The sequence below is a fragment of the Balaenoptera musculus genome, chromosome 2 (assembly GCF_009873245.2).
Source record: "Balaenoptera musculus isolate JJ_BM4_2016_0621 chromosome 2, mBalMus1.pri.v3, whole genome shotgun sequence".
Classification (NCBI taxonomy): Eukaryota; Metazoa; Chordata; class Mammalia; order Artiodactyla; family Balaenopteridae; genus Balaenoptera; species Balaenoptera musculus.
In genome coordinates, this window is record NC_045786.1 from 99,680,161 (window position 1) to 99,705,505 (window position 25,345).

At 48.6% G+C, this 25,345-nt stretch overlaps 2 protein-coding genes across 4 annotated transcripts; both read right to left on the reverse strand.

Moving 5' to 3' along the window:
- Positions 1–491: 491 nt before the first annotated feature.
- KLHL33 (kelch like family member 33) lies at positions 492–9,537 on the reverse strand. 3 transcript variants are annotated; one of them, XM_036842614.1, is made up of 6 exons: positions 9,480–9,537; positions 8,408–9,184; positions 3,445–4,369; positions 3,162–3,329; positions 2,993–3,055; positions 492–689 (listed from the first exon to the last, which is right to left on the reverse strand). In XM_036842614.1, exons 2-6 carry the CDS (start codon positions 9,162–9,164, stop codon positions 662–664), a joined length of 1,941 nt encoding a protein of 646 aa, XP_036698509.1. In that variant the 5' UTR covers positions 9,165–9,184; positions 9,480–9,537; the 3' UTR covers positions 492–661. The 3 variants fall into 3 exon arrangements, with proteins under 3 accessions (XP_036698509.1, XP_036698507.1, XP_036698508.1); XM_036842612.1 differs by having other exon boundaries at positions 9,444–9,528; XM_036842613.1 differs by having other exon boundaries at positions 9,412–9,499.
- A 9,119-nt stretch (positions 9,538–18,656) lies between these two features.
- On the reverse strand, positions 18,657–25,236 carry LOC118890181 (O-sialoglycoprotein endopeptidase). Its single transcript, XM_036842619.1, has 11 exons — positions 24,762–25,236; positions 23,857–23,976; positions 23,500–23,675; positions 20,856–20,951; positions 20,670–20,719; positions 20,445–20,523; positions 19,730–19,795; positions 19,527–19,617; positions 19,213–19,288; positions 19,011–19,109; positions 18,657–18,857 (listed from the first exon to the last, which is right to left on the reverse strand). The coding sequence occupies exons 1-11, from the start codon at positions 24,874–24,876 to the stop codon at positions 18,818–18,820; spliced, it is 1,008 nt and encodes a 335-aa protein (XP_036698514.1). The 5' UTR covers positions 24,877–25,236; the 3' UTR covers positions 18,657–18,817.
- Positions 25,237–25,345: the final 109 nt, after the last annotated feature.

Genomic DNA, 25,345 nt, shown 5'->3' on the forward strand with positions numbered 1-25,345 from the left:
AGTGGTGAAGACTCCGTGCTTCCCCTGCAGGGGGCACGGGTTTCGCATGCCGTGGGGTGCAGCTGAAAAACAAAAAACAAACAAAAAAACTAAGTAATGAAAGCTAGAGCCTTCTGCAGCTAACTACCCCCATCTACATAATTTTGGACCCTTGGCTGTCAGCTCTGCCTGGGATGGCACCACACCCTCTTGGACACTATGATTTGACTTTCTGCCACCTCTTTGGATTGGAGAAGTAAGAAGAGTAGGAGAGTGTGCTATCTCTGGAGCCAGGGAAGGAGAAATTTTTAGGGTAAAAGCCAGTTTTCAAGCCAGCCAATTCCTGCAGAAAGATGAAGGAAAATGAGGACAGCCTTAGATTGTTTGATTTGGTGAGAAGTAGGTCATGGTGACAACGAAGGAGGATGGTTTCAGTAGTGTGGTGGAGACAGAAGCCAAATTACAAGGGATAGTGAATGTTTTTTACAATAGAGAAACTCAGACAAGAATGATTCAGTCATGGTGAAACCTTTATTTAAGCCTGTCTTTGCATACAAATCACAAAGAGCGTGTTCACAGAAGTTCACCCTAAAGACTCAATCCTCGTAGTTTCTCAGTGCTTCTGATTTCCTTCTTCCCTGTCTTCTTCAATCTTTCTTCTCTGTTCTCTTATATAGCCTACTTACCCCTCCTCATTTTCAACTATGTTCCTAAACAGAGATATAGAAAAAAACCTTAATAAAATAATGAAATCTCAAAACAATAAACAAAAACATGTCAAGTCTCTCCTGGCCAGGATGAAGAAAGATGCGAGGGAGGCTCCCTCATCTCACCCTTAGCAGCATGAGAATCTAAATAAGCAAGGGTAAGAGAAAATTGACCTGTACAAAGAACTGGCCCTTCTTTGCCTTAAGCTGCTCAGGGGTCAGAAGTGGAAATACCACACAGGAAAGACGTAGGGGAGTTGTGGAGGAAGAGAACATACAATTAGGTGAAAGCCACTGTCTTCAGGAAGGCTCCAGGGAAGAGAGTAGGCTGGAACAGCAGGAGAATTCTCTGAAGAATCCCTGGAATACTGACTTCCCCTTTGCTCTGGAGACACAGGGCACCACACGCCCCATTTGCTTCTTTCCTCTGACTGGAATGCCTCCCTCCTTCTCTGACTGGTGAGTTTCCAGGAAGCCTTCAAGATCCAGTTCAATCTACACCCATCTGATGATGCCTTCCTAACAGAAGTCTTCCCTGGACAGAGTTCCCTCCTCCATCCTCTGGGCTCTCATATCTTCAACTACGAGGCATGTGAGGTACGCAGCTCTCGTGAGAGGTATGAGGCAAGTGTCCATACCTCTAAGTCCACTGTAAAACTTGTATTTGCTTACAAATCTGTGTGCTGGTCGGGAGCTCCCTGACCTTGGGATGCTTAGTGCCTCACATCGTACCCGGCACACAGTAGATAATTAATAACTGTGAGGGAGAAAGGAGAAAAGATAGAAGAGAGCAAAAAAAGGGAAGGAAAAGCAGGGTGGAGGAAGAGAGAGAGGAAACATCTGACTCAAATTTCCCTGGCCAAGAAAAAGGGAAGTGGATTCCAAAAACTCTGGAAGAAAGGGACAGAGGAAGAAACCACTTTTCTGGGCCTCCTCTGCCTCTCACTCTTCTCTCTGCCACTTCCTCTCACAACTTAGCACCTCACACCACACTGTACTGTTTTCTCTGCTGATCCCTCGATTCACCCCAAAGGGAAGGAAAGAAGCCAGCCAGGCTCCTGACTTCTCCCACCCCATGCCCTCAAATCCTGTTTCATCCCTTTGCCGCCATGGGCGCCTCCCTCCTTCCCCTCCTCGTCTTCCCCGCCTGCAGCACTCCCACCTCGTCGCCCTGGCATCTCCGTCCCCTGTGCTGTGCCGGGTCCAGACAGGAGCGTCCTCCTCAGATTGAAAACCAAGAGGCTCTTAGGGGCAGCCTGTGGTGTATGGCTGAGGAAACGCTAGACTGGGTCTACAAGTTTACCTGAGAAAGAACATTGTCAAGAGGGTCTGGGTGTCCCAGGGATTGGAGAGTAAAGAGAAGCAGCAATCGCAGTCCTTCCCCCACACTCCTCAACTCTTTCACGGATGGCCTCTCCACGTTTTTCTCCTTCATCCACTGATCAGAATATCATTTTCCCAACTGACCTCACATGGCCCCTACACCTTGGCTATTGACGCTTCCTGACTGTCTGCCCAGCCAGATGCACTTTCCCCACCAAGAATCTAAACCTTGTACAGTTGCCCCTGGGTCTCCTCTCCTTACCTAGGTATTCAGTTGCCTCTCCTTCCCCAACGCTCTTCCCCTAGGGATTCCAGAACCACCTTTTCCTCAATGCAGATCATATATACAAAAGCGCTGTGTGAGTTGTAAAGCACTGTGCTAGAATGAAATACGATCATGAATAAAGCCTTCTCTTTATCCCTGCCCCCATCATTTCTATCCTCTCAAAATGTTTCTTATCCCTTCCTCACGCCATCCACTGCCGCTGCCCCTTCACCTGCCAGGTTTAGTTTTGTGTCCTGTGGGAACCAAAGCTATTTGCTGCACGGTGGGCTGTGTCAGGATGCAGGCAGGCATCTCAGCCCGAGGCCTCGGCAGAGTTCCCAGGCACAGCCATCGGCCCAGGCCAGGACAGAAGGCGTGGATAAGGTGGGAGGGGGCGTAAGTACGGTGGCTGTAGCCCCCCAGCACCAGTAGCTCCCCCTGCAGCACAGCGCCTGCAGCCCCGACATGGGGCGAGGGCAGGGGGGTCAGGTGAGTCCAGCTATCAGTCCTTGGTTCATAGGTCTCGAAGCTCAGCAGGTCCCCAGTCTCACCTAGCCCACCCGCTACATACAGCCGCCCAGCCAGAGCAGCCATGACGTGGCCAGCCCGAGGTACCCCCATAGGGCTCAGAAGTGTCCCCGGCTTCTCAAGTCTGGGGTCATAGTGCAGCAACGAGGCCAGGTACTGGCCAGTCCCGCCGCAGCCGCCGCTCACGTACAGCTGGCCCTCCAATACAGCAGCTGCGTGGGCAAAGCGTGGCGCTGGAAGCGCAGGTGCCGGCCTGTGGGAGAACAGGGCAGGTGATCAGGCAACAGTCAACTTCAGTTCTCCTCTTCCACGACTCCTAGCCTCTCCCTGATGCCTGAAACACCCCCTCCCCTGCTCACCTCCACATATTGAGCTTGGGGCTATAAGTCTCCACAGAGCTGAGGGCCGCACCACTGTCTCGTCCACCCAGGGCATAAAGCAGTCCATCCAGCGCCACCAGGGGGAAAAAGCTCCGAGCCTGGCACAAAGGTGCCATCTCCTCCCAGTCCCCTTGACTGGGGTCCCACCTGGACACAGTGGGACAAGAGATGGGAAGAGTGACCCTGGGAGTCTGCGGTTGGCTGAGCTGCCAACCTCCCGCAGCTGCCCGCCTTGGGACCGGCCGCTCTCAGGGGCCCATACCTGAGAGTCGAAGCCAGGGTGTTAGAGTGGCCGTAGAAATCCTGTCCGCCACACACGTAGAGCTCACTTCCGGCTAGGCTCGCAGCCCCGTGCCGAAAGCGCCCGGGGGCAGGCAGGGCAGGCAGCTGTCCCCACTCCACGGTTCGCACCAGTCCTACGCCGCAGCGAAAGGCCCGGGCCCACCACACTCCTCGGGACGGCTGTCTCATGGCCATGTCTGATCTGAGCCCGTCCCCGCCAATCACTACTAGTGCCTGGTCAGGCTCCCTCCGCCTCTCTTGTCCTGGAACCTCAGCCTCCACCATCAGCTGACGCAGCAAGTCCGGGCTCAAGGGTGGAGGCAGCCCGGCGGCCCGTACCCTCCGCAGCTCCCTGGTGGACATACGGCCAAAGCGGACGCATCGAAGCAGGGCCTTGGCCTCTGACTCCTGGGTGTCAGGGTTGGCAGCTAGCCAATGCAGTGCAGCCGCAAAGGCCTCGAACTCCTCCAGCAAGTGTAGCTCGTCGCTGTCCAGGAGCTCAGCCAGGCAGGCGAGCGGTAAAGACGGGAAAGTGGAGCACAAAGCCACAGCAGGCAGGTGGGTGAGGAGGTAGTGACGGGCTTTGCTCCAGAGACTCTCCAGCCCAGGGGCTTCAGCCATGGGGATCAGGGCCAGGCAACGGGCAGGGTTGAGGCCTTGTGCCAAGGCTCTCTGGCACAGAGCCAGGCAGGAAGAGCTCTGGTACCGCACAGCAGCCTGGGCGGCTCTCAGCAGTCCTGGCCACCTTGCCCGCACAACCCCAGAGTAGGCAAAGGAGACAAGCAGTTGCAGGTCCTGGGCAGAGATGGTATGCAGAGACACCTCTGTGCCCTGGGATTCCCTCATCCCGCTCAGGAGCATGGCCCCAAAGAACTCACTGCCACAGGCGAGGGCTGCTCGGTGCACTGCAAGAGGGAGAAGCAGAGGGGGACTCAGAGTGTTGCAAACTGCGAGGCACTCTTCTGACTTCACAGCCCCAACTTTGGGCCAACCACCCAAGACCACAGGCCAAACCACGGTATATGCACCAGAACCACGTGGAGTGCTTGTTACGTGAAGGTTTCACGGACCCACCTCCAGAGATTCTGATTCAGTAGCTCTAGACGGAGACCCTAGGAATTTGTGTTTTAACATATTCAAGCACCCTGCATGATTCTCATGTTAGTGGCCTGAAGACACTTTGAAAAACATTGCTTTAGTCTTTTTGATGCAGGCCAATTAGAGAAAGGGTCTTGATCAGTCAAGTGAAGATGCTACAGAGAACATTTGCTAAGAGGGGGTACAAAATAAACTGCAAAGACCAATGTGCAACTTATATAGGTCTTTCTATATTGTACACAGAATAAAGTTCTTTCTTCTACAATTATAAGAGCCACTGACATCAGCCATTCTGCTAGTCAGATTTTACTCAGAAAGTGGTACAACCCTCAGCAATGGCTGTGACCCACACTCATCTAACTGCCATCTCCTCTTACCCAAGATTTACTGCTTGTAAACTGGAAACCTTCAAAATCACCTACTTCAATTGCTCCTTTTAAGATATGGAAACTGAGTGAAAGGGAGTGATTTATTTTCTATCTCCATGCAGTGGCTGTCTGGGCAGATCACTGTAACTGATGTCAGGCTGCAATGAGCATACTTGTGTATCAGTTCCCTGCTTATCTGCATGGCCCTTGTGACTCTGAAAATGTCCCATTCAAAAATGCTATTAGGGGCTTCCCTGGTGGCGCAGTGGTTGAGAGTCTGCCTGCCAGTGCAGGGAACACGGGTTCGAGCCCTGGTCTGGGAGGATCCCACATGCCGCGGAGCGGCTGGGCCCGTGAGCCACAATTACTGAGCCTGCGCGTCTGGAGCCTGTGCTCCGCAACAAGAGAGGCCGCGATAGCGAGAGGCCCGCGCACCGCGATGAAGAGTGGCCCCCGCTTGCCACAACTAGAGAAAGCCCTCGCACAGAAACGGGGACCCAACACAGCCATAAATAAATAAATAAATAAATTAAAAAAAAAAAAAGAAATGTTAAAAAAAAAAATGCTATTAAATAACTAGACCTTATATGCTCCCTAATGTAACTCAATTTGAGGCAGTTGGCGTCAAGTATGGAGTATCCTGACCAAAATATTTAACTGAAATCTAATCAAACCTTCAGATCTAAATTCAAGTTTATAGGAAACTGAGAGGCTAAAAGAATGAGTTAAACAAAACCATGAGGGAAAATGCTTACAAATCTAGAACATGGAGCATTCTATAGGACAACTAATCTTGTTTCTTCAATAAGTCATAAAAAAAGGGAGAGAGGACTGTACGAGAGTAAAGGAAGCTTAAGAGACATATATCTGAGTTCAGTGCAAACCTTGATTGGCTCCTGGGTTGAACAGAGCAGCTCTAAAAGACACTTTTTCGGACATGTGGGAAAATTTCAATGTGGACTAGGCGATATTAAGAAATAAGTGTTAATTTTGTTAGATATGATAAAGAAATTGTGGTTACATGAGAAAATATCGTCTTTTAGAGAGACACATACCCAAGTATTTGTGAGTGAAATGTCTGAGATTTACTTTAAACTTCAGCAAAAAATAAAGAAAGAAATGAAAGAAATATAGTAAAATGTTAATTGTTAAGTCTGGGTGATGGGTGTTTGAGTGTTCATCTTAATATTCTCTTTTCTTTGCTATGTTTGAAATGCTTCATAACAGAAAAGAGGGGAGGACTTCCCTGGTGGCACAGTAGTTAAGAATCCGCCTGCCAACGCAGGAGACACGGGTTCGATGCCTGGTCCAGGAAGATCCCACATGCCACGGAGCAGCTAAGCCCGTGTGCCACAACTACTGAGCCCACGTGCCACAACTACTGAAGCCCGTGCACCTAGAGCCCGTGCTTCACAACACAAGAAGCCACCGCCATGAAAAGCCCGTGTACCGCAACAAAGAGTAGCCCCACCCGCTGCAACTAGAGAAAGCCTGCGCAGAGCAACGAAGACCCAACGCAGCCAAACATTAATTAATTAATTAATTAATTTTTAAAAAGAAAAAGAGGGGAAATGCTGCTAGAAGTCCTCTCAGGCAGGTCACACAGACCCAAGCTCCCAGTGAGGCTTATGAACCTCAGGCTGCTTTGATCAGTTGCAGCATGTTCACCTCTCTCAAAGGGCAGGTGATATTGGCGTGGCTTTCCACTGTCTTTTTGAGCAGTAGGTAGTAGGTTGGTGCTTCCCAAGCAGTAAACATTAGTGACAGCTTTCACGTACATATTGCCTGAGAAAATCTGCATTCCGTAAAGCAGGTAAGCCATCTCATCTTCCATATCATCAATCAGCCTATAGCTCAGAGCCACTGACAAAGGATTCACAGCCACTTGTATTTTGTGCCCCTTCTCACTCATCATTATTCCTTAGAATTTTAAGTGACAGGTTCCCACCACTAAGTTGGAATGTTTCTTAAAGGAAGTGAAAGCAGTGATATTGAATACAAGGATGTTTAAATTCCAAACCCTAGTGAGAATTTTATAACTATGAAATTTTAAATTCCCCCTCCATCTAGTGCTATTGGAAATGATAACATACACTTAAGAAGTCTGTTATGGACTGAATGTTTGTGTTCCCTGCCCCCACCAAATTCATATGTTGAAGCCCTGATCTCCAACGTGATAGTATCTGTAGGTGGGGCCTTTGGGAGGTAATTATGTATGAGAGTAGAAACCCTCATGAATGGGATTAGTGCCCTTATAAGAGGAGACATGAGAGAGATGATCTCCCTCTCTCTCTGCCATGTGAAGATACAGTGAGAAGGTGGCCATCTACAAACCAGAAAGAGGGCCCTAACCAGAACCTGACCTTGCTGACACCCTGATGCAGCCTCCGGAGCCATGAGAAATAAATTTCTATCGTTAAACCACCCAGTCTATGGCATTTTTGTTATAGCAGCCCAAGCCGACTAAGATAGGATCCTTTTCCTTTGGGGAGTCCCAGAAGCACTTTGGGTCCCAGTCATTCCTCCAATGAGCAGTAGCTGTGTGACTTTGGACTTGTCTTAAAGACTGATTTCCTTAGCAATAAAGTGTAAGAGGTGAACTAGATAATATCTAAACGAATCCCTTTTAATGTTAAACTTTTATGTGTCTGCACTCTGGCTCCATTTGCCAGGTGCTATGTGTCTTTGACTTGACTGCATAGGAGGCAATGCATGGCCTAGTGAGAGCAGACTGGGTTAGTGGATGTGGGCCTGTATCCTGGTTTTCACCTGTTAACATCTCTGAATTTAATATTCTTTATCTGCACCCAGGGATAATGATATCTAACTCACTAGTTTTCAGTGAGATGAAAAGAGATGGCATGTGTAAAAGAAATTCCTGGTACCCAGTACCTCACTAAATGTTAGTAGAATCTGAATAAATCTCAACTTATTCAACCCTCTTCAGCTTTCCTGGTGATGAGCAGAGTTAACTTCAAAGTGCCATGAACTGGTAGCCTTAAGATTCTGGCCAAACAGTACCAGACCTTGCTCACTAGCTGTAGGGTCCACTCAAGCTCACTTAGGGGAAAGGACACACTGAATTTTTCCACTGTGTTCCTCAGGCTTTTCCTGTGTCCTAAATAGAAGATGCCAAGAAGGGCCCTTGGTTAATCTTTGTTTGAGTCCATCACCTCCTGCTTGTTCTACTGGCGTGGACTATATACCCTTAGCTCCAGCCAGCTGACTGTAAATTTCTTGTTTCTGGGCACAGGAAAAGCCACAGCATAAATCTGTCAGTGCTCTTAAGAAAACAACTCAACTGCGCATGCTCCATTCTCAGTGGGTCAGGAGAGGTGCCAAAGGTCACCCCGGGGAAATTCTGACTGCAGCAGGGATCAAAACCACTATGGTAGGGACCGAACCACCCGCTGCTTGCGCACACCATTCCAGGTGGCATATGCGCCTGCATTAATGTAATGCCCCACAGACCCTCACCCCGCAGCCGGCAGCCGCCTGCCTCCAGCTCCAGGTCACACCCGATGCCTTCTTGGTACAGGAGCTCCATGGTGCGCAGGTTCTCTCTCAGTTCCTCTGCCTGGCTGGGCTGCTTTTCATCTTCCCGGGTGCTTCCAGCGCCCTCGCGTCCCCACTGGGCCGCAGCCTTCACCCGGGGTGCTCCCAGGGCTTCAGCCGCGACCAGCACATCCCCCCGTGGGGCGGGTCCCAGCACCCCCTCATAGGCAAAGGTCAGCATGGCCTCCCAGGCCCCGCGGGTTACATCCAGGTGGAGGGGGCGTTGCAGACCTCTGCTGCCCAGCAGCCTGCCTCTGAAGAGGCTGCTGACTGCGGCCAAGATCACCCGATGCACCCCGTATACTCGCCCCCCGACTGACACGTCTTCATCCAGCAACAACCTCTGCTCTCGCAGCCGCTGTGCCTCCGCGAAAAACTGGCTGGGATGCTCCTCGCTGCGCAGCTCCTCGGGCTCCTCTGCGTCTTCTCCGTCCTCATCCTCTTCCTCCTCCTCTTCTTTCTCTAGGGACAAGGCTGGAGAGGGAAGGCTCCCTGGGGCCATGGGCCTGGGGCCAGGCTCTTCCAGAGGAAAGGGGGGCAAACCAGGATCCTCGTCCGGGGACGGAGGCCAGGAGGGGGTTCTCCTGGTGGGCAAAGGGAGCCCAAGACCGTCCTTCTGGACCGGAAGAGAGACTTGTTCAGGGTCTGAGGAACGATGTGCCGAGTCCGAGACGCTCATGGCCCAAGCTCACTGGATTGCTGCAGGTAAGCAGAGGAAAGAGAAGAGAGGGTAAGAGCTGGACCCACAGAGGCCAGAGGAAGCCCTGCCTCCAGTCCGGCGACATGTCAGTCCCTCTTCCTACTTCAACCCCCTCCCCCCATCCCAGGGCTCGAGCGTGTAGGCTACACCGCGTGACTCTGAGGTTCCCCAGGTGCAGCAAAGCACGCAAGATCTATGTGTAAAAATCCAGTACCTGGAACTGTACCCTGCCCGTCTTGCCCCCATGCCAGTAGTCACCCTCCTAAGACACCAGTGTTCCGCTTGCCCTCTCACTTGAGCCTGCTCTACTCCTGACAGTGTGGCAGAGGGAACGCGCGCCCGGGGCCCTGTCCCTGACCGAACCCAGCTAATTATAGCCAGTGCTGGGAGGCTGGGGGCTGGTCTCCAGGTGCCCAAACTCTGACACCCAATCCCCTGGGCCTGACCTGAGATGACCTCCTCCCCCCTTCCACTTGTAGGCCATGCCCTGGTGCTGAGCGAGGCAAATTCGGAAGCCAAGTAGGATGCAGGGATCTGGTGGAGTGAGCCAGGCCAGACAGGCTTCCTTCACTGGACTGGGCTGGAGGGGGTGCGTGAAGAAAGTCTGGACTCTGCACACCAACAGGAAAGTGGGGAGAAAGACTGAAGCATGTGTTTGGGGTCAGTCCTGGCCTTTGATTTTTCTGTGCATGATAATGCTGGGACCCTGGAGCGAACAATCCTGACGTGAAACTCAAATATAACCCATCCATCTGGTCCAACAAGGGCAGAGGGGTGTGGGAGGTGAAGGGGCATGGGTCAGGGCTACCGACCATGGGTGACCCACCCTTAGCGAGGGGTTTCCTCCCTGTGCCAACGTGGAGTTGGTGGTGAGAGAGCCAAACCCAACCCTCGGGCTGCACTCCTCCAAATGGGTCAACAGAGAGGCAGCCCGTGGTTGTCCTGGCTTGTGAAATGGGCGATAGTGACCAGCCTCTGCGTGGATCCTCTTATGGTCTCCCCTTTGCAAGACAAGGTGGCCAACACCTTGGGCCCCCACCAGGAAGAGGAGGAACCGCTATCTGGCAGAGACAAACCCCAGGTCAGCCTCTGCCCTCCCTCTGCCAACAAGGACAAGGACACTGGACCCTGATCTGCGTTCTCTGCCAACCCCGCGGCTCTACCACAGCCACGTGTCTGTCTCTGGAGGCTCTGCTCGGCTCCACCGTGGCGAGGCCCATACTCCACAGCGAATCCCTGAAGGTTGGATGAAACCTGCTCTTCTGTGCAATCATCCACCCTCCATTAAATGTGTTATGACTGACCTCCCCCCATAGCACCTCCAGGTCTGTTAGCCGTCCTTCTTGTTGCTGGCCTCCTGACTGGGGCAGGGTCTTGGCATCTCAGCCAGGAGACAGTATCACTTCCACCTCTGCTCAGGAGCCCCATGTGGAGCCACACTCCCCAAAAGATGATGTGGAGAATTCGGGGGCCAGGCCTGGCAAGGCCCCATTGCGCTTTATCTGGGTCATGGGAGTCATGGTAACGGATTGGTGCTCAGGGTTCCCAAAGGTTCGGGATGGAAGCAGGGAAAGCAAACTTCGCTCCAGAGGACAGTCTCAAGGGTCCCTCTGAGGGTGAGAGGAAAGGGCTGAGGGTGACCTTGACTCCTCCCTCCCTGATGATCAGGGGCATCATCCTCTACCTGCAGCTGCCTTGGATCACTGCTCAGGCCGGCATAGGTGTGGGCTCAGCACTCTGCTAGACAGTAGGAAGGGATTTGGGACTCGGCCTCAGTGAATCAAAGGAGCCCCATTCCCATCCCACTCCAGGGCTCAGATCGCTCGTTACCTTGCTCTCGGCTTCAGTCACTACTATCACCAGCCTGTCTATCTCAGCCATCTCCACCAATGGCAAAGTCAAGGCTGGCGAGTCTGTTGTGACTCCATGACCTCTTAGGGCCCCTGGTCCTGTTGGGAGTTGGTGAGACCGATTGACTCTTCTTTCCTCTCCTCTCAGGTGGTACCTACTTCCTTGTCTTGCACAGCCTGGGTCTGGAGCTTGGCAGTTCCATTGGAATATTTGCTTTCTCCTATGCAGTAGCTGTGGCTGTGCATACAGTGGGCTTCACAGAGACCCTTTTGGACCTGTTCTGGGTAATGCCCATTCCCTTCCTTCATGCATCCTTTTCTCAAGTCAGCTGACCACCCAGCGTGCATTTTCGTGGCTCCAGCCTGGGCAAGTCATTTTAAGAATCAGATGGACCAATTAAAAATCTCTGTGACCCCCTACCTCTGTGTTCTGCCCTTCCAGGAGCATGGGGTGCAGCTACCAAACATGGATCCTGAAAATGAGTTTCGGGTGGTGGGCCTGGTGACCTGACTATCCTTGTGGGCGTTGGCACTGGCAGGCGTGGAGTGGAAGTCCAAGGCAGGTGAGGGGGAATTGAGTTGGGGGTGAAAAGACTAAGGGAATGGCATTGAGAGCTGGACAGATCAGGGAGGGGCGGAACGTGGGGAGATGTGGGATTGTGTGTGTGCGTAGTTGACAGAGCAGGTTTCCAGGGACCCGGACCTGAAACTAGCCGGTTTTGCTGGGAGAGACTCCACATGCCAGTTTTTGAAGGGGAAAGTAAGGAGGACGCCTTCTGAGGATCTGCTGGGATGAGCACTGGACATGACTACCAGATGAGAAACGCCCTGGTTCTTGCTCCCGGTATTTACAATCTTGATATTCACCCCTCTGGCATGGGAAGGGACGCTTTGTAGTTTGAGGCAAGAAGGAAAGACACCCATTTAGCCACATTCCTTTATGGGAGGAGGTTGGTAGGAAACAGAACGAGAGGATTGGAGAGAAGAGTGAAGATGAGACACAGAAAGTGAGGAGGAGGAGGAGGAACTACTCCTTCCCTTCCACTCACCTCTCTCTCTCTTCTTCCCTCCCTCTTTCTCCCTCTCTCTATGGAGGGGGGTGGTGTCACCCATGGTATTACAGGCCCAGATTATCTTCTTCTTCCTGATCTTCCTTTCTCTTATCAACTACCTGCTGGGGACTTCCTCCCCATAAATCCCAGCCAACAAGCCACTGGCTTCTTTGGGTACCAAGGTGAGGCAGTGGGAAACTGACTGAGAAATGTGTCCTCCTCAGAAAAGAACCCTCAACTTCTGATTCTGTATGTCATTCACAAGTTGGCCATCAGACCACTCAGAGTCCTGTAAGTCCCAGGGCCAAAAGTCCCTTATGCTTCCCAGCCTGACCTAAGTCACTGACACTAAACTGGGCAGAGGGGTAATAATTTGGGCTGAACAAAGGAAGCCAGGAGGTGCTCCTCGAAACCTCATCTTTTCTCTCTGTTCCTTTATATAGAAAGCATTTTCTTTCACAACATTGTCCCGCAGTGGTGGGCATGGTCCAGAGGGCAGTTTCCTTGGTATGTTTTCCATCTTCTTCTCCTCAGTCACTGGGGTACTCACCAGGACCAGTATCTCTAGGGACCTCAAGGTGACAAGGATGTCCAGGCTTAGAGCACACTATCACCCCTCTTCTCTCTTCACTGATGGTTCAACTTTTGTTCCCAGGACCCTGCTACAGCTGTCCCCAAAGGAACCATCCTTGCCATCACGTGGACCATACTTTCCTACCTGGGCATCTCTGCCACAATTGGTAAGGCCCTCCACTCCTGCCTTCAGCGCAGAATGACCTGGAACCCTGGTTTCTGCTTCTCTGAGGGGCTAGGTGATGAAATGAGCCAGAGGTATTCATCAATTATATTAAAAGTAGTTTATATGCAGGTAGGCCCCCATCCCCTCCTTCACCGGTTCTCTCCATCCCTAGTTTCATTAATGAATTGTATGGTGCTCTTTGATTATCAAATTTGGTCATCCCCCCAACCCCATGCACACACACTTCCATTACCTGCTTTGGCACTGGTGGTACCTAGACAGTCCTACTGCTTTGGGTTGGGGTTCTCTTCCCATGAAGGAGTGTGTGTCCTAAATCTCATTTCCAGGCTCCTGTATGATTTGAGATGTTTTAGGAAATAGGACCGACATGGGTGTGCAGAGTGGGAGCTGCCTAGGGTCAGAGTGCCAGTATGGCTGGTATTTCGGCGGATGTTGAGAGCCAGGGTCTTGCCTCTATGGGCTCTCTGATTACTACCAGGTGAGTGAACCAGAGGGGAAGATTAGAGAGATAAATCTTACCTAGCCCACTGCCCGGCATAGAGTAGATGCTCAAAAACCAGTAATGACTTAAGTGGATTCATGTAGGAGGAGCCGAAATCTGATGGAAGAGGAGTTTCTGTGGTAGGGGGTACTGGCTGTGGGGAAACAGTGGCTAATCTCTACCTACATCCGAACAGCTTTATGGTTACCAGTTTGAAAGAAATGCCAGCTGGGCAGCAAAACAGAAAAACTAAAGAGTGAAGAAGCCCTATTATCCCTAAATCCCCAAGGACAAATTTCAGAGGATGACATACTTTCTGTTCCCTTCTGTATCTGCGGTTTCCTCTCTCTGTAGCCAAAAGGCTTTTGAAGACTTGGTGGTCTTACAACAGGTGCAGAAGCCACCACCAAAGGAGAACTTGGCATCTACCTCTCTCTACACTCCTGCTCCTTCAGGCTACATCCCTGAGCAGGACCTGAAGACAAACCAAAAGCAGGTAGATATACAGGAACAGGGCCATTAAAGTGGGGGCAGTTGTCCCAGAGTACAAACTGACAATGGCGCACACCTTGTCTCTGCTCACTTTTCCTAACCATGCAGTCAGAGTGGCACATGTGCCTTCATAAAGTCCTATGGCTGCCCTCACAGTCATGAATCTGGGAAGATTTCAAACTGCAGGGGCACAGAGCTCAGGGGTAGGACTAGTCCAATGGCTAGAGAAGCTGAGGAACAGGTTCCATTTCTTACATAACAGGAGCCTACCTGTGATCCCTCAGTCAGCCTGCCCTGGGGCCCTATACATGACCTGCCTGGAGATGCTGTCCAGGGGCCTGACATCCCCCATTGCTTTCACTTGTGGAAATCAGCAGTACACACTCACCCTATACTGTTAGTGAGACTCAGGAGGAAAGACAGCTAGGAAGAGGAGTCCATAATTTAGGACTCAAGGAGCCAAGATTTTAATCTCCTGGCTCCACAAACTTTTTTGAGTCTACCCTTGGGTAGCCCAAAGCTTTGGACACACAAGGATTTTACAACAGCCCAAAGCTTCCTAGGGAGAGAACTCCCCGACTACGTGATACGAACTGCGGCTGCAGTGCCAAAGAAGGTCCTTCCTCCACAATCCATTCCACCTCATGATATTAATAAAAACTTACAAATAAATACCTGAGGCTAATGTGTAGTAACATACTTGAAAACTCCCCAAGCCTAGAAAAACAGATTATTCCTGTTCTCAAATAGATTCAACAAGAATTTATTTTCTATCTTCCATCTCAAAGTTTCTACTTTAAACCTCCACGCCTTAATGCATTTCAACCCATTTATGTGTCTATCCTTTGTAAATGAAAAAAAAAGTATTTATCATCACTTTCTACTTGGTAAGTAATCAGAAACTTCCTCTTTTCCCAAGCTCATGTAATCCTAATTTTTAAAATCTTTTGGCTCAAGTCTTACCTTATAGTCTTTTGATTATTTCTTTGGTTTAATTCCTCATCAGCTTATACATTCATTCAGCAAATACTAACTGAATGTCCACTATGTGCCAGACCCTATTTTAAGCACTGGGAGATGATATGCCAATGAATAAAACAAGCTACACCTCCCCTCAGGGAGTTTATATTCCAACAAGAAGAGATAAACAATGAACATAATAAAAACAACTATTAGATTACAAGGTGCTAAGTGCTACGAAGAGAAATAAAACAGGGGAGTGGGCTAGAAAGCGCTAGAGGAGTACAATTTTAAGTAGGGTTGTCAGGAAGCCCTCACTAAAAAAAGTTGAGCAGACTTAAAGACTATACCTCCGGAAAGAGCTTCCCAGGCAGAGGGAGCAACAAGTATAAAGGCCTTGAGGGGCAGCACACCTTCAGTGTTTAAGGAAGAACAAAAGGCGAATGTTGCTGGAGCAGAGTGAACAAGGAGATAAGTAGCAGGAAGTGAGGTCAAAGTATTACTTGAGGAAGGGTGGGGCAGGTCTTGGAGCTTTCACAGGCCTTTAAAGGACTCCGGTTTTTATTCTGAGGTAGGAAAACACAGAGGGTTTTGAGAAGAGTGACATCATCTGGCTTCCGTGTTAACACTGTTCACTCTGGCTGCTGTGTTGAGAATTGACTGTAAGAGGGAAATGGTGGAAGCAGGTAGACCAGCTACTACAATAGGACAGCAGTCCCCACCCTTTTTGGCACCAGGGACCAGTTTCGTGGAAGACAATTTTTCCACGGACTGGGGCGGAGGGTTCAGGCTGTAATGCAAGCGATGGTTCAGGTGGTAACGCGAGCGACGGGGAGCGGCAGGTGAAGCTTCGCTCCCTCGCTCGCCCGCCCGCCACTGCTCACCTCCTGCTGCGCAGCCCGGTTCCTAACAGGCCGCCGATCGACTGGTACCAGTCCATGGCCCGGGGGTTGGGGACCCCTGATCTTGGAGGCAGAAAATTCTGGCTTGGGCTAGGGTGGCAGCAGAGAAGCGACAAATTGGATTCTGGATATATTCTGAAGGTAAAGTCAACGTGATTTGATGAATTGGAGGAGATGAAAAAGAGGTGCCAAAGATAATACCAAGACACTTTAACGTGAACAACTAGAAGGATGGAGTTGTCATTAACTGAAATAGGAAAGATTGCAGCAGTAAGCTGGGGAGAAAATAAGTTCAGTTTTGTATATGTTAAATTTGAGATGCCTATTAAGCATCCAAGTCGAGATGCCAAGGGCAGCTAGATATTCAGGACAGAAGTCCTGATTGGAGCTAAAAAACTGGGGAGTCATCCACATTGAAATGGCTCTAATGTGTAACACTGGATGAAATCACTCCAGATATGTATGTAAACAGAAAAGCAGTCCAAGGACTGAACTCTAGAGTGCTATGGAGATGAGGAGAAACCAGCAGACTAAGAAAGAGTACTTGGTAAACTAGGAGGCAAACCAGAGAATATGTCCTAAAGCCAAGTAAAGACAATGTTTCAAAGAGGGGGTGTCAAATGCTGCTGATAGCCTGTGCAAGGTAAAGCAGAAGATGCCATTAGATTTAGGTTTGTGCAAGTCCTTGGTGACCACGATGAGAACAGTCGTGGTGCAGTGGACTTAACGGAATTGGTGGAGACGTAGTGGAAAAGACTCTTTTAAGATGTTCTGCTATAAAATAGAGCAGAATAAACAAACTACAAGGATATACTGTACAGCACAGGGAATACAGTGAATATTTTATAACTTTAAGTGGAGTATAACCTATAAGAATACTTACTAAATCACTATGCTGTACATCTGAAACTAATATTGTAAGTCAACTATACTTCAACTTAAAAACTTAGTAATAAACAAAATGTTTTTAAAAAATTGAGCAGGAAAATTGGAAGCAACTGGAAGGGGAAATGGGGTCAAGAGAGGTTTATGTCTTTGTAAGATAAGAAAAATGATAGCATGTTTGTGTGCCAACAGAATGCTCCAGGAGAGAAAGGGGAATACTGACGCTACAGAAGAGGAGGGGGAACTGTTGAGAGATGTCCTTGAAAGCCAGATGATGGGACTGGCTGGACAGGAGCCTGGACAGTTTGTTTAGAGCAGCATTTCTCAACCTTGACGCCAATGACATTTCAGCCCAGATAGTTCTGTTGTGGAAGCTGTTCTGTGCACTGTGGGCTATTTGGCAGCATCCCTGGCCTCTACCCAGCAGCACCACCTCCCAGTTGTGATCAACCAAATGTCCTCTGGGAGCAAACTCAGTCCCAGTTGAGAATCACTGGTATACAATAACAAGAGAGAAAGCAGAGCTTACAGGTATAAATGCTGGAAGGTATGTAGGTGTAGTGGTAGGAGCTTGTGAACCTTTTCTGATTGTTTCTATTTTCTACCAAAGTAAAAGTGAGAATGAGGGATGTTGGAGATTTAAGGGATCAGAAGCGAGGGCAAGTGGGGAATTCCCTGGCGGTCCAGTGGTTAGGACTCCAATCCTGCAAGCCATGCAGCATGGCAAAAAAAAAGGGAGGGCAAGTAAAAGGACCAGGGGATATTGCTAGTAGCATAAAGGACTCACTCAAGTTTTCTGGTAATGAATTTAAAGACAAGTCAACCTGACTGTTTTTTCCTAGCCCTTTCAGCTGCGTGGATCTAGGAGTAAAGTTGGTGAAGAGCTGAGTGTGACAAAAGCCAGAGAGAAGCAAGGGAGGTAAGGCGTGTGTAACGAAGGGCTCATGACTGGAATTTAGTTGGAGGAGGGAAATGAAGGCATGTGGAATAAACTGGAAAGATAGGAAGTAATGGTGGGAGGGTGGGATGTCTGAGACTGAGATATAGAGTAGTGGTAGGTCTAGAATATGACCAAGGGAATGAGTAGCTGAAGTAGGGGTGGAGGACAAGATCACTGGAGGAGCAAAGAACTGAGACCAGAGTGTTAGAAAGGTTATCTACATGGATATTTAAATCACCAAGATTTATGACAGGTACTGACTTGTGTTTCAAAGCTGAGGTATGTTAGAGATGAGAGAGAATAGTCTTAAATATAGTATGAGGAAGGGACTCCCCTGGCGGTCCAGTGGTTAAGACTCCATGCTCCCAATGCAGGGGACCGGGGTTCGATCCCTCGTCAGGGAACTAGATCCCACATGCGGCAACTAAGAGTTCGCATGCCATAACTAAAGATCCCGCATGCCGCAACGAAGACCCAGCGCAGCCAAATAAATAAATATTAAAAAAAAAAATAGTATGAGAAAAAATGAGGACACTTGCACTGCCTCCAGGCCCAGTGGTACAATGCGTGTGAGAGAAACCACCACCACTACTAAAAGAAGCAGAGTCCTCAGGAAAAACCAGGGCTCAGAGCAGGACTATAAAAAGGGAACATACAGAGAAGAGGTTGAGCATACGTGGGATTTTTGCTAATGACTGGCTGTTAATTTCAGAGAGGATGTGTATACCTGGGGCCCGCCCCCTCAAGCCTGCCAATGGAAATGTCTGTAGGCCTAAGTGTATGGAAGAGGGATGGTTTTACTTTTGAGTTATCAATTAGCATGAAATTACACTTGGCTTCAGGCTATTTTCAGGGAAATCCTGAGTACCTATACTTCAAACAATTTAAATGAGATGATAAATGTAAAGCAATTATCGTAAGATCTGATGCTAAAATAGTATCAATGATAATAGCATTACTAAGAAGAGGTTAGAATATCTAAGAGAGTCCCCTCAATTTTAGCTCCAGAACAGCAGCTCCCAAGGCAACCTACATAGTCAGCCAGGGTGCTGCTCTGACCCCCTGCCTCCTTACCCATCACCCCATCAAAAAGAATTTATCCAGTGCCAACTGTGTATCCTTCCTGAACACAAGTTGATTATCAACATATAAAAACAAAAATATTTTAATGCTGAGTCATCTTGAGGTTCAAATGATAGGAGAGGGGCATACATAGCCTTGCCAGGATTCTTACGTCAGGATAAAGATTAAGGCCCAGGGTCCCTTGGGCTCCACTTAGGGCGCTATCTACTCCGATTCTGTTAATCTTGTTAGTCCCTCCAGGTCACTTCTACTTCATCTGTCCGATACCTGTAAAAAAAAAATAGGAAGAACTTGGTGGACAGTTACCCCTTAGCACCTTCCATTCTTCTCTGCCCTCACGATTCTGGATCCTCTTCCCTGCTGATCATTTTTGCCTACCTCCCATTTAATCCTGTCTACCTCCTCCAAGGAGCTACTCACCTCTGTGTGACCCCAGATTCACTGAGAGGAGTCGTGTGTCCAGCCCGAAACATCTCCCAGCCAGCCTGGGCTATCATGGCTCCATTGTCAATGCAGAATCTGGGAAGGAAAAGAGGTATGAAATTCATGATCTAAGGGCGGAAAATCACAGTAATTGGAGGGAAAAAAAAAAAAGAAATAAAGAAAGGGAAAGGGCCTTTACCTCTCATCTGTGGCAAAAAGCTGGGCTCCGCGCTCCTGGCACATCGTCTCCATCATTTCCTGTAACCTCATATTACCTACAAAGAGGTAGGGGTACAGTTAGCTTACTTTTAGCCATTTCTCCACAGTCTGGCTGTACACCTCATGTGCACTGACTTAGGAAAATGAGGTAGGGATTCCAGGGGCAAGGAGTGGGAAGCATAGGACAAGAAATAAAACGAGTGATTTCCCCAAACCCTTAGAGATTTAGAGTATCAGGAGGAAGATACACATGCCCCAAAATAGGAAAGAGAAGCACAGTTCAGTGATACATACACCCCACACCTCCCACGATGAGGGCCTCCTGGGAGCCACAATGTGCCATGGCTCTCTCTGTGATCTCTACCAGCATTGCAAACACAGTTTCCTATGGAGGGCAAACAAGGTAAAAACATCAGAGACAATCCCAGCTTAGTTCTGTCTACTATATAAAAGCTCCTCCAGCTTCAACCTTCTGTCCCAGCTTTTTACTCCATTACCTGCAGGGAGAAACATAGATCCTCAGGAGTACACTCGCCCGTGGCCAGCATCCGCTGGGTTACATCCTATAGTTAAAGGGGAAAACATATAAAACAATGAATTGTGGTTTGGGGATGACATATGAGCAAAAAATTAGTGCACTTGGAGTATCACCATGTTTCACCACAATTCAATTTACCAGTACATCCCATATGACACCTTGCCCTTCACTGGCACTGAGCTATAAAACCAGCAGCATTCTTTCAAGATTCAATAATTATGGGAAAAAAAAAAAAAAAGAAAGAAAAGAAAGAAAGAAAATACTGTGATTATCTTAAAAAAAAGACTCAGTAATTATGAATGTCTACCCTGGCACCCTCCATTCCCTACCCCAGTTAATTTTTCCCCAGAGCACCTGTCCCCATCTGACCCTTTTTATTTTATTATTTCCCCTCCCTTTTTTTTTGTTTACTTTTCTGTCTCCCACCCCCACTGCATGAAATGCAAGCTCCAAGTAGGCAGGGATTTTTGTTTTGCTCCATCTTGTATCACTATTGCCTTGAACAGCACCTGGCACACAAAAGATGTTCAATAAATATTTGCTAAATGAATTTATTCAGCATCTAACATGGGCCAGTACTATGCTATATGTAGAAAATACACTGGAGAGCAAAACATATGTGCTTCGTTAAAAAGCACGAGAAGGGCCCATCTCCTCACCTCTCCCACACTCACCTCAATGAAAGACAAGATCCCTGAGAATGAGACGTCCATCCCCTTTACAGTGTATGGCAGCTCAACTAGCTTCTTGCCTCTATGTGGGAGTGAGTATACGAGGCACTTAAGCCTGTAGTCAGCTGGCTGCTCACCCTCCAAAGCCCCCCCAAACCTCATTAACACATATACAGGGAAATCCCTGGCGCCCCACCGTTCAGCCTCCTTCCACCTTATTCCCCTTACCGCTTTGCCATCTGTTCAATGTTGTAGCCTGGACTTGGGTCATTGGAAATCTAGCAGAAGGAAAAAGAGGATGAAGTCAGGTATCCAGGAAGCATAAGAAGCTAATTTGCTACTTTCCTCCTCCTTTTCCATGGCTCCCCGCAAATACATTCACATCTTATGTTCTCTGTAGCCTCAATGGCTTACCTTCAGCACTCGAGCAAAACGATCCAGACAATTACCCACAGCAATATCGATGGTTTCCCCAAAGATGCGGTAACGATGTTCTGAATACGCAATCACCTAAGGGTGATGAGGATGTCCATGAAACCTCAAGTCTGTAAAGAGGAGCATTTGGCTTTGGGGAAGAACGCAGCAGAGGATCAACATGGTCACTAGAGCTTTCAAAAAGCAATAAGCAATGGGAAAAAGTACTTTCCCAAACCCTCAATGGGTACTTTTTAATAACGCTTATCTGAAAAGTCTATATATACCCCAAGGATTCCCAGAGCAGATTCCTAGTCTACAGAAGGTAGTCTAGATCATGGGAGAAGCAAATTATCACTCTGGATGCATTTTTCTTGCTTGGAGGTTCCTAATATTCCTTTAAAAGCAGTCTAGACAGTGTGTACTAGGGAAGGCTTTCCTTCTTGCAAGCAGGAAACCAGAATTCTTCTAGGTTATCCTACCAGGGTGGTGGTATTTGGAAACCACCAAGGTAGAGTTAAAAGAAACTCAAAAATCCCAGGGAGGGGCTTCCCTGGTGGCGCAGTGGTTGAGAGTCTGCCTGCCAATGCAGGGGATGCGGGTTCGAGCCCTGGTCTGGGAAGATCCCACATGCCGCGGAGCAAATGGGCCCGTGAGCCACAATTGCTGAGCCTGCGCGTCTGGAGCCTGTGCTCCGCAACGGGAGAGGCCGTGATGGTGAGAGGCCCGCGCATCATGATGAAGAGTGGCCCCCGCTTGCCGCAGCTGGAGAAGGCCCTCGCACAGAGACGAAGATCCAACACAGCCATAAATAAATAAATAAAGCACACCTAGTATAGTGTAATTTAAAAAAAAAAAAAAATCCCAGGGAATTCCCTAGCGGTCCAGTGGTTTGGACTCCGCTCTTTCACTGCTGAAGGTGCTCATTCAACCCCTGGTTGGGGAACTAAGATCCCACAAGTCACGCAGTGCAGCAAAAACAACAACAACAAAACAAAACTCAAAAACCCCTTTCTGGGTCAGACTAATGGCCCATCCAACTCAGCACTGGCAACCAACTTATGCCCATTCTTCATACGTGACAAGCTTCTAGCACAGAGAGTATTTATCACCCAAATACCACTGACACATGTGCTGCATACTGCTGACAGTGAGTACTTCCTAAGGACCATAGGTCCCTTTCCCTTTCTGGTGCTGCTAGGGATTTTCTTCCATTCTGATGTAGCTCTTACTCTACTGTCAAAAGCTGGCAACAAGAGAGGAAAGAAAAAATTCTGCCTTTCTACTTCTGTCATCTACTCTTCCCTACCCAATCATCTTCTGTTTTTCACACCTAAGCAGGCTTCAAAAGGGAGGAGGAAAAGAGAAAATTCCATCACTGCTCATCTCCATTAACTCTTGTAAGCTTCCACTGCTACTTTCCACACCCCAAGTCCCTAACCTCGTATGATATCCTTCAGGCCTCAACCAGTTACTTGCTCTCTACCCATTAAAGTTGCCACATCATTTTCACGGGAATGTGTGCTTCATCTTTAATAACTATTTCACAAGATGAAGTTTTAGAACATAACCCTTTCATAAGCTGGAGACAATGACCATTCCTGACAATAATCCCATCAGGTGGTATGTGGGAAAGGAAGGCTGGAGTTCTCTAATCCCAACCTAAAAAGATCTTATAAGGTATCCCAAACAACTCTGGCTTCACTTGTAAGTTTAAAATACCTTCTGCCATTCATAAAATGTTTTCTAAATTATTTATATTTTCATACTCTTAGAGTAAAAACTTCTATATATTTATCACCAGTAACTAAAACAAAACATGCAATTGTTGTAAAGATACAAATGGGACAGTGCCCCTTAGTTTTAATTGCTAAGATTCATAGGAAAAATAAGCTTCAAAACAATGAAAATGAAAATCCTTTCATTATTTTGAATACTTCAATCCTTATCATTCTTTCCTTCTCTAAATTGGAAATTCCTTATCTCCACAGCCACATATATAAAGGTCATCTAATGTTCTATTCATACTGCCCAAACATACAACATCACAAACTCTGTTGTGGGTTTTCTAGTATATCACATTTTAGTTTCAGATGAGCCCAGCTTTGCTCTTGCAGTTCCCACCACTCACGTGGAACATGAAAGTTGTTGGTACAGTGCCTTAGAAATTAAGAAGGAATGGTGGAACTTTTCTGCCGTAGTCCTGAGTGGTTTCTGTCAAAATGGGCAAGTTCATGAAACCTGGGAAGGTGGTGCTACTCCTGGTGGGTCATCATGAAGAACACTGATGACGGCATCTCGCTAGCCCTGCAGTGATGGTTACCACTGGCAAGAAGAAAATCGCCAGGAGGTCAGAGATCAAGTCTTCTGTGAACGTTTATAACTATAATCACCTCATGCCCACAAGGTACTCTGTGGATATCCCCTTGGAAAAAACTGTTGTCAGCAAGCATGTCTTCAGAGACCCTGCTCTTAAACGCACGGCCCAACAAGAGGCCAAGGTCAAGTCTGAAGAGAGACCAGCAAGAACAAATGGTTCTTCCAGAAGCTGTGGTTTTAGATCTGTTTTGTTTCAGTCATTAAAAATAACCAAAAACCTCTGAGGGGAAACAAAAAGAAGGAACAGTGAAGTACTGTTAAATACCTGTGTATTTCCTCCACTGACATATAGCACAGTTGGGCTGGTGGCTCCAGTGATGAGGCGGCCCATCTCAATGTGGCCTATGCAGTGGTTAACGCCCAGCAGTGGCTTATTCCACAACTGAGCCACAGTACGGGCTACAACAGCCACAGAAACCAGTGGGGCACCCATGCCAGGACCTATGGGGACAGAAATGGGAGTGAGAATCCTATAGAGACTGGGAAAAACAGAGCCAGGGGAAGCAGGGGATGTGAAGGTTGGGTGGCGGTAGTGGTGGTAGCAGAGGTGAGCTGCAGGCTGTTTTGACCTAGCCAGGCTCCAGGTATATTCTTCCATTGTCACCCACTCTCCCAGCCATACCTTTGGTGTAGGCAATGCAATCAATATCCTTGGAGGTTAATCCAGCCTCTGTTAGTGCCTCCTGCAGCAGGTCCAGGATAACAGTTCGGTGGTGCCTGGCAGTAGCACCTGGAAGGAATCCTAAGAGATGGACACAAGTCAGAGATCATAGAGTTTTTCTATAGAAAGGTAGGCAGCAGTCAAAACAGACGTTTAGTGGGGCAGGAAGAGTCCCTTTCCCTTTTCTCAAGCATCCTGTCTTCTATGTCTTCAGATATCGTCTTTCCAGCCTGTTCAGCTAGGCTAAAGAAGGCAAGTCAGTTGCCTTCTCCTACGTGAGCAGGTGTTTGCGGGGAGGGTAAACAAGTTACAATATAACTTACAAATAACACTTACTAAAAGTGATAATGTGTCTGGTACTTTAATTCTCAAGACCCAGTGATGCAGGTATTACCATTCCCATTTTAAGAATACAGAAGTCCAAAAACAACTACTGAATATTACAAAGCCAGCCAGTTCTGTCTACACCTAAGCTGGGAGTCTTTACACTCTTTCTCATTCTAGTGTATTTTGACTGCACCTACGTTATACTATTTATCACACTGTAATGTGAAGCTCTGTCTACATGTCCAGCTCCATAACAAGCTTATACATCTATTTTTGTAGCCAGCAGCCAGCTGACGATTAGCACGTAAAAGATGCTCAGTAAAGGCTGAACGAGTTCAGAAGATCCAGGTTCAAGTGCCTGTGACTCTTCTATCCACCAGCCTCGTGATGATAACACTGTCACATAATCTCAGAGACTCACATCAAAAACTATGAGGGGACAATGCGCTCCCCACCTTTCTTCACTAATGTTTAGGAAGATGGCAGGTGATGCCGTGCGGAGAAGTGCGCCGCAAACTACAAGTTCCCTACTCCCGTACCTGTGCCAGGAGGCGTGACGTAAGTCCGCCGCGGGTTCGCCAGCACCACGCCGTCCCGTACTACTCCCACGCCAATCTTGTTGGCGCTGCCTTCAAAACCCAAAACCGCCGGCATGGCTCCTAGCTACCACTGGGGCCGTGGAGCCCGCACCAGTCCGCGCTGGGACGCAGACTCTGGGTCGCTGAAGAAAACGAGTCGCTAGCTGCTAAGGAGGAGCACGCACCGGAACAGATACCAAAGAATTCCCGCTGCTAGCGCGCCGGCGCCAGCCCCAACCCCTGTCGTCACGGCGACCCATCAAGGCCCCTTCGAGGACCTGTTCTCTTAACTGCCAGGAACACTGAGTCGGCATCTGCTCCTTAAATTCCTATCCGTTCCTCTGCCTCTCTCCCATGGTCCAGCCTAGCCTTCTCCACTGATTTTGTTCTCTCTTACACAGCTCTGGGATCTCCGATCAAGGTGGCAGAAGGAGTCGTGATTCTGGCATAGCGATGAACAGCCCAAGAATGGAGGAGTGAGGCCTTCAGTGCCCCGGAGTCACGGAGAAGGGTGGGAAGGCTGAGCTTTCAGTCACGTGGTACAA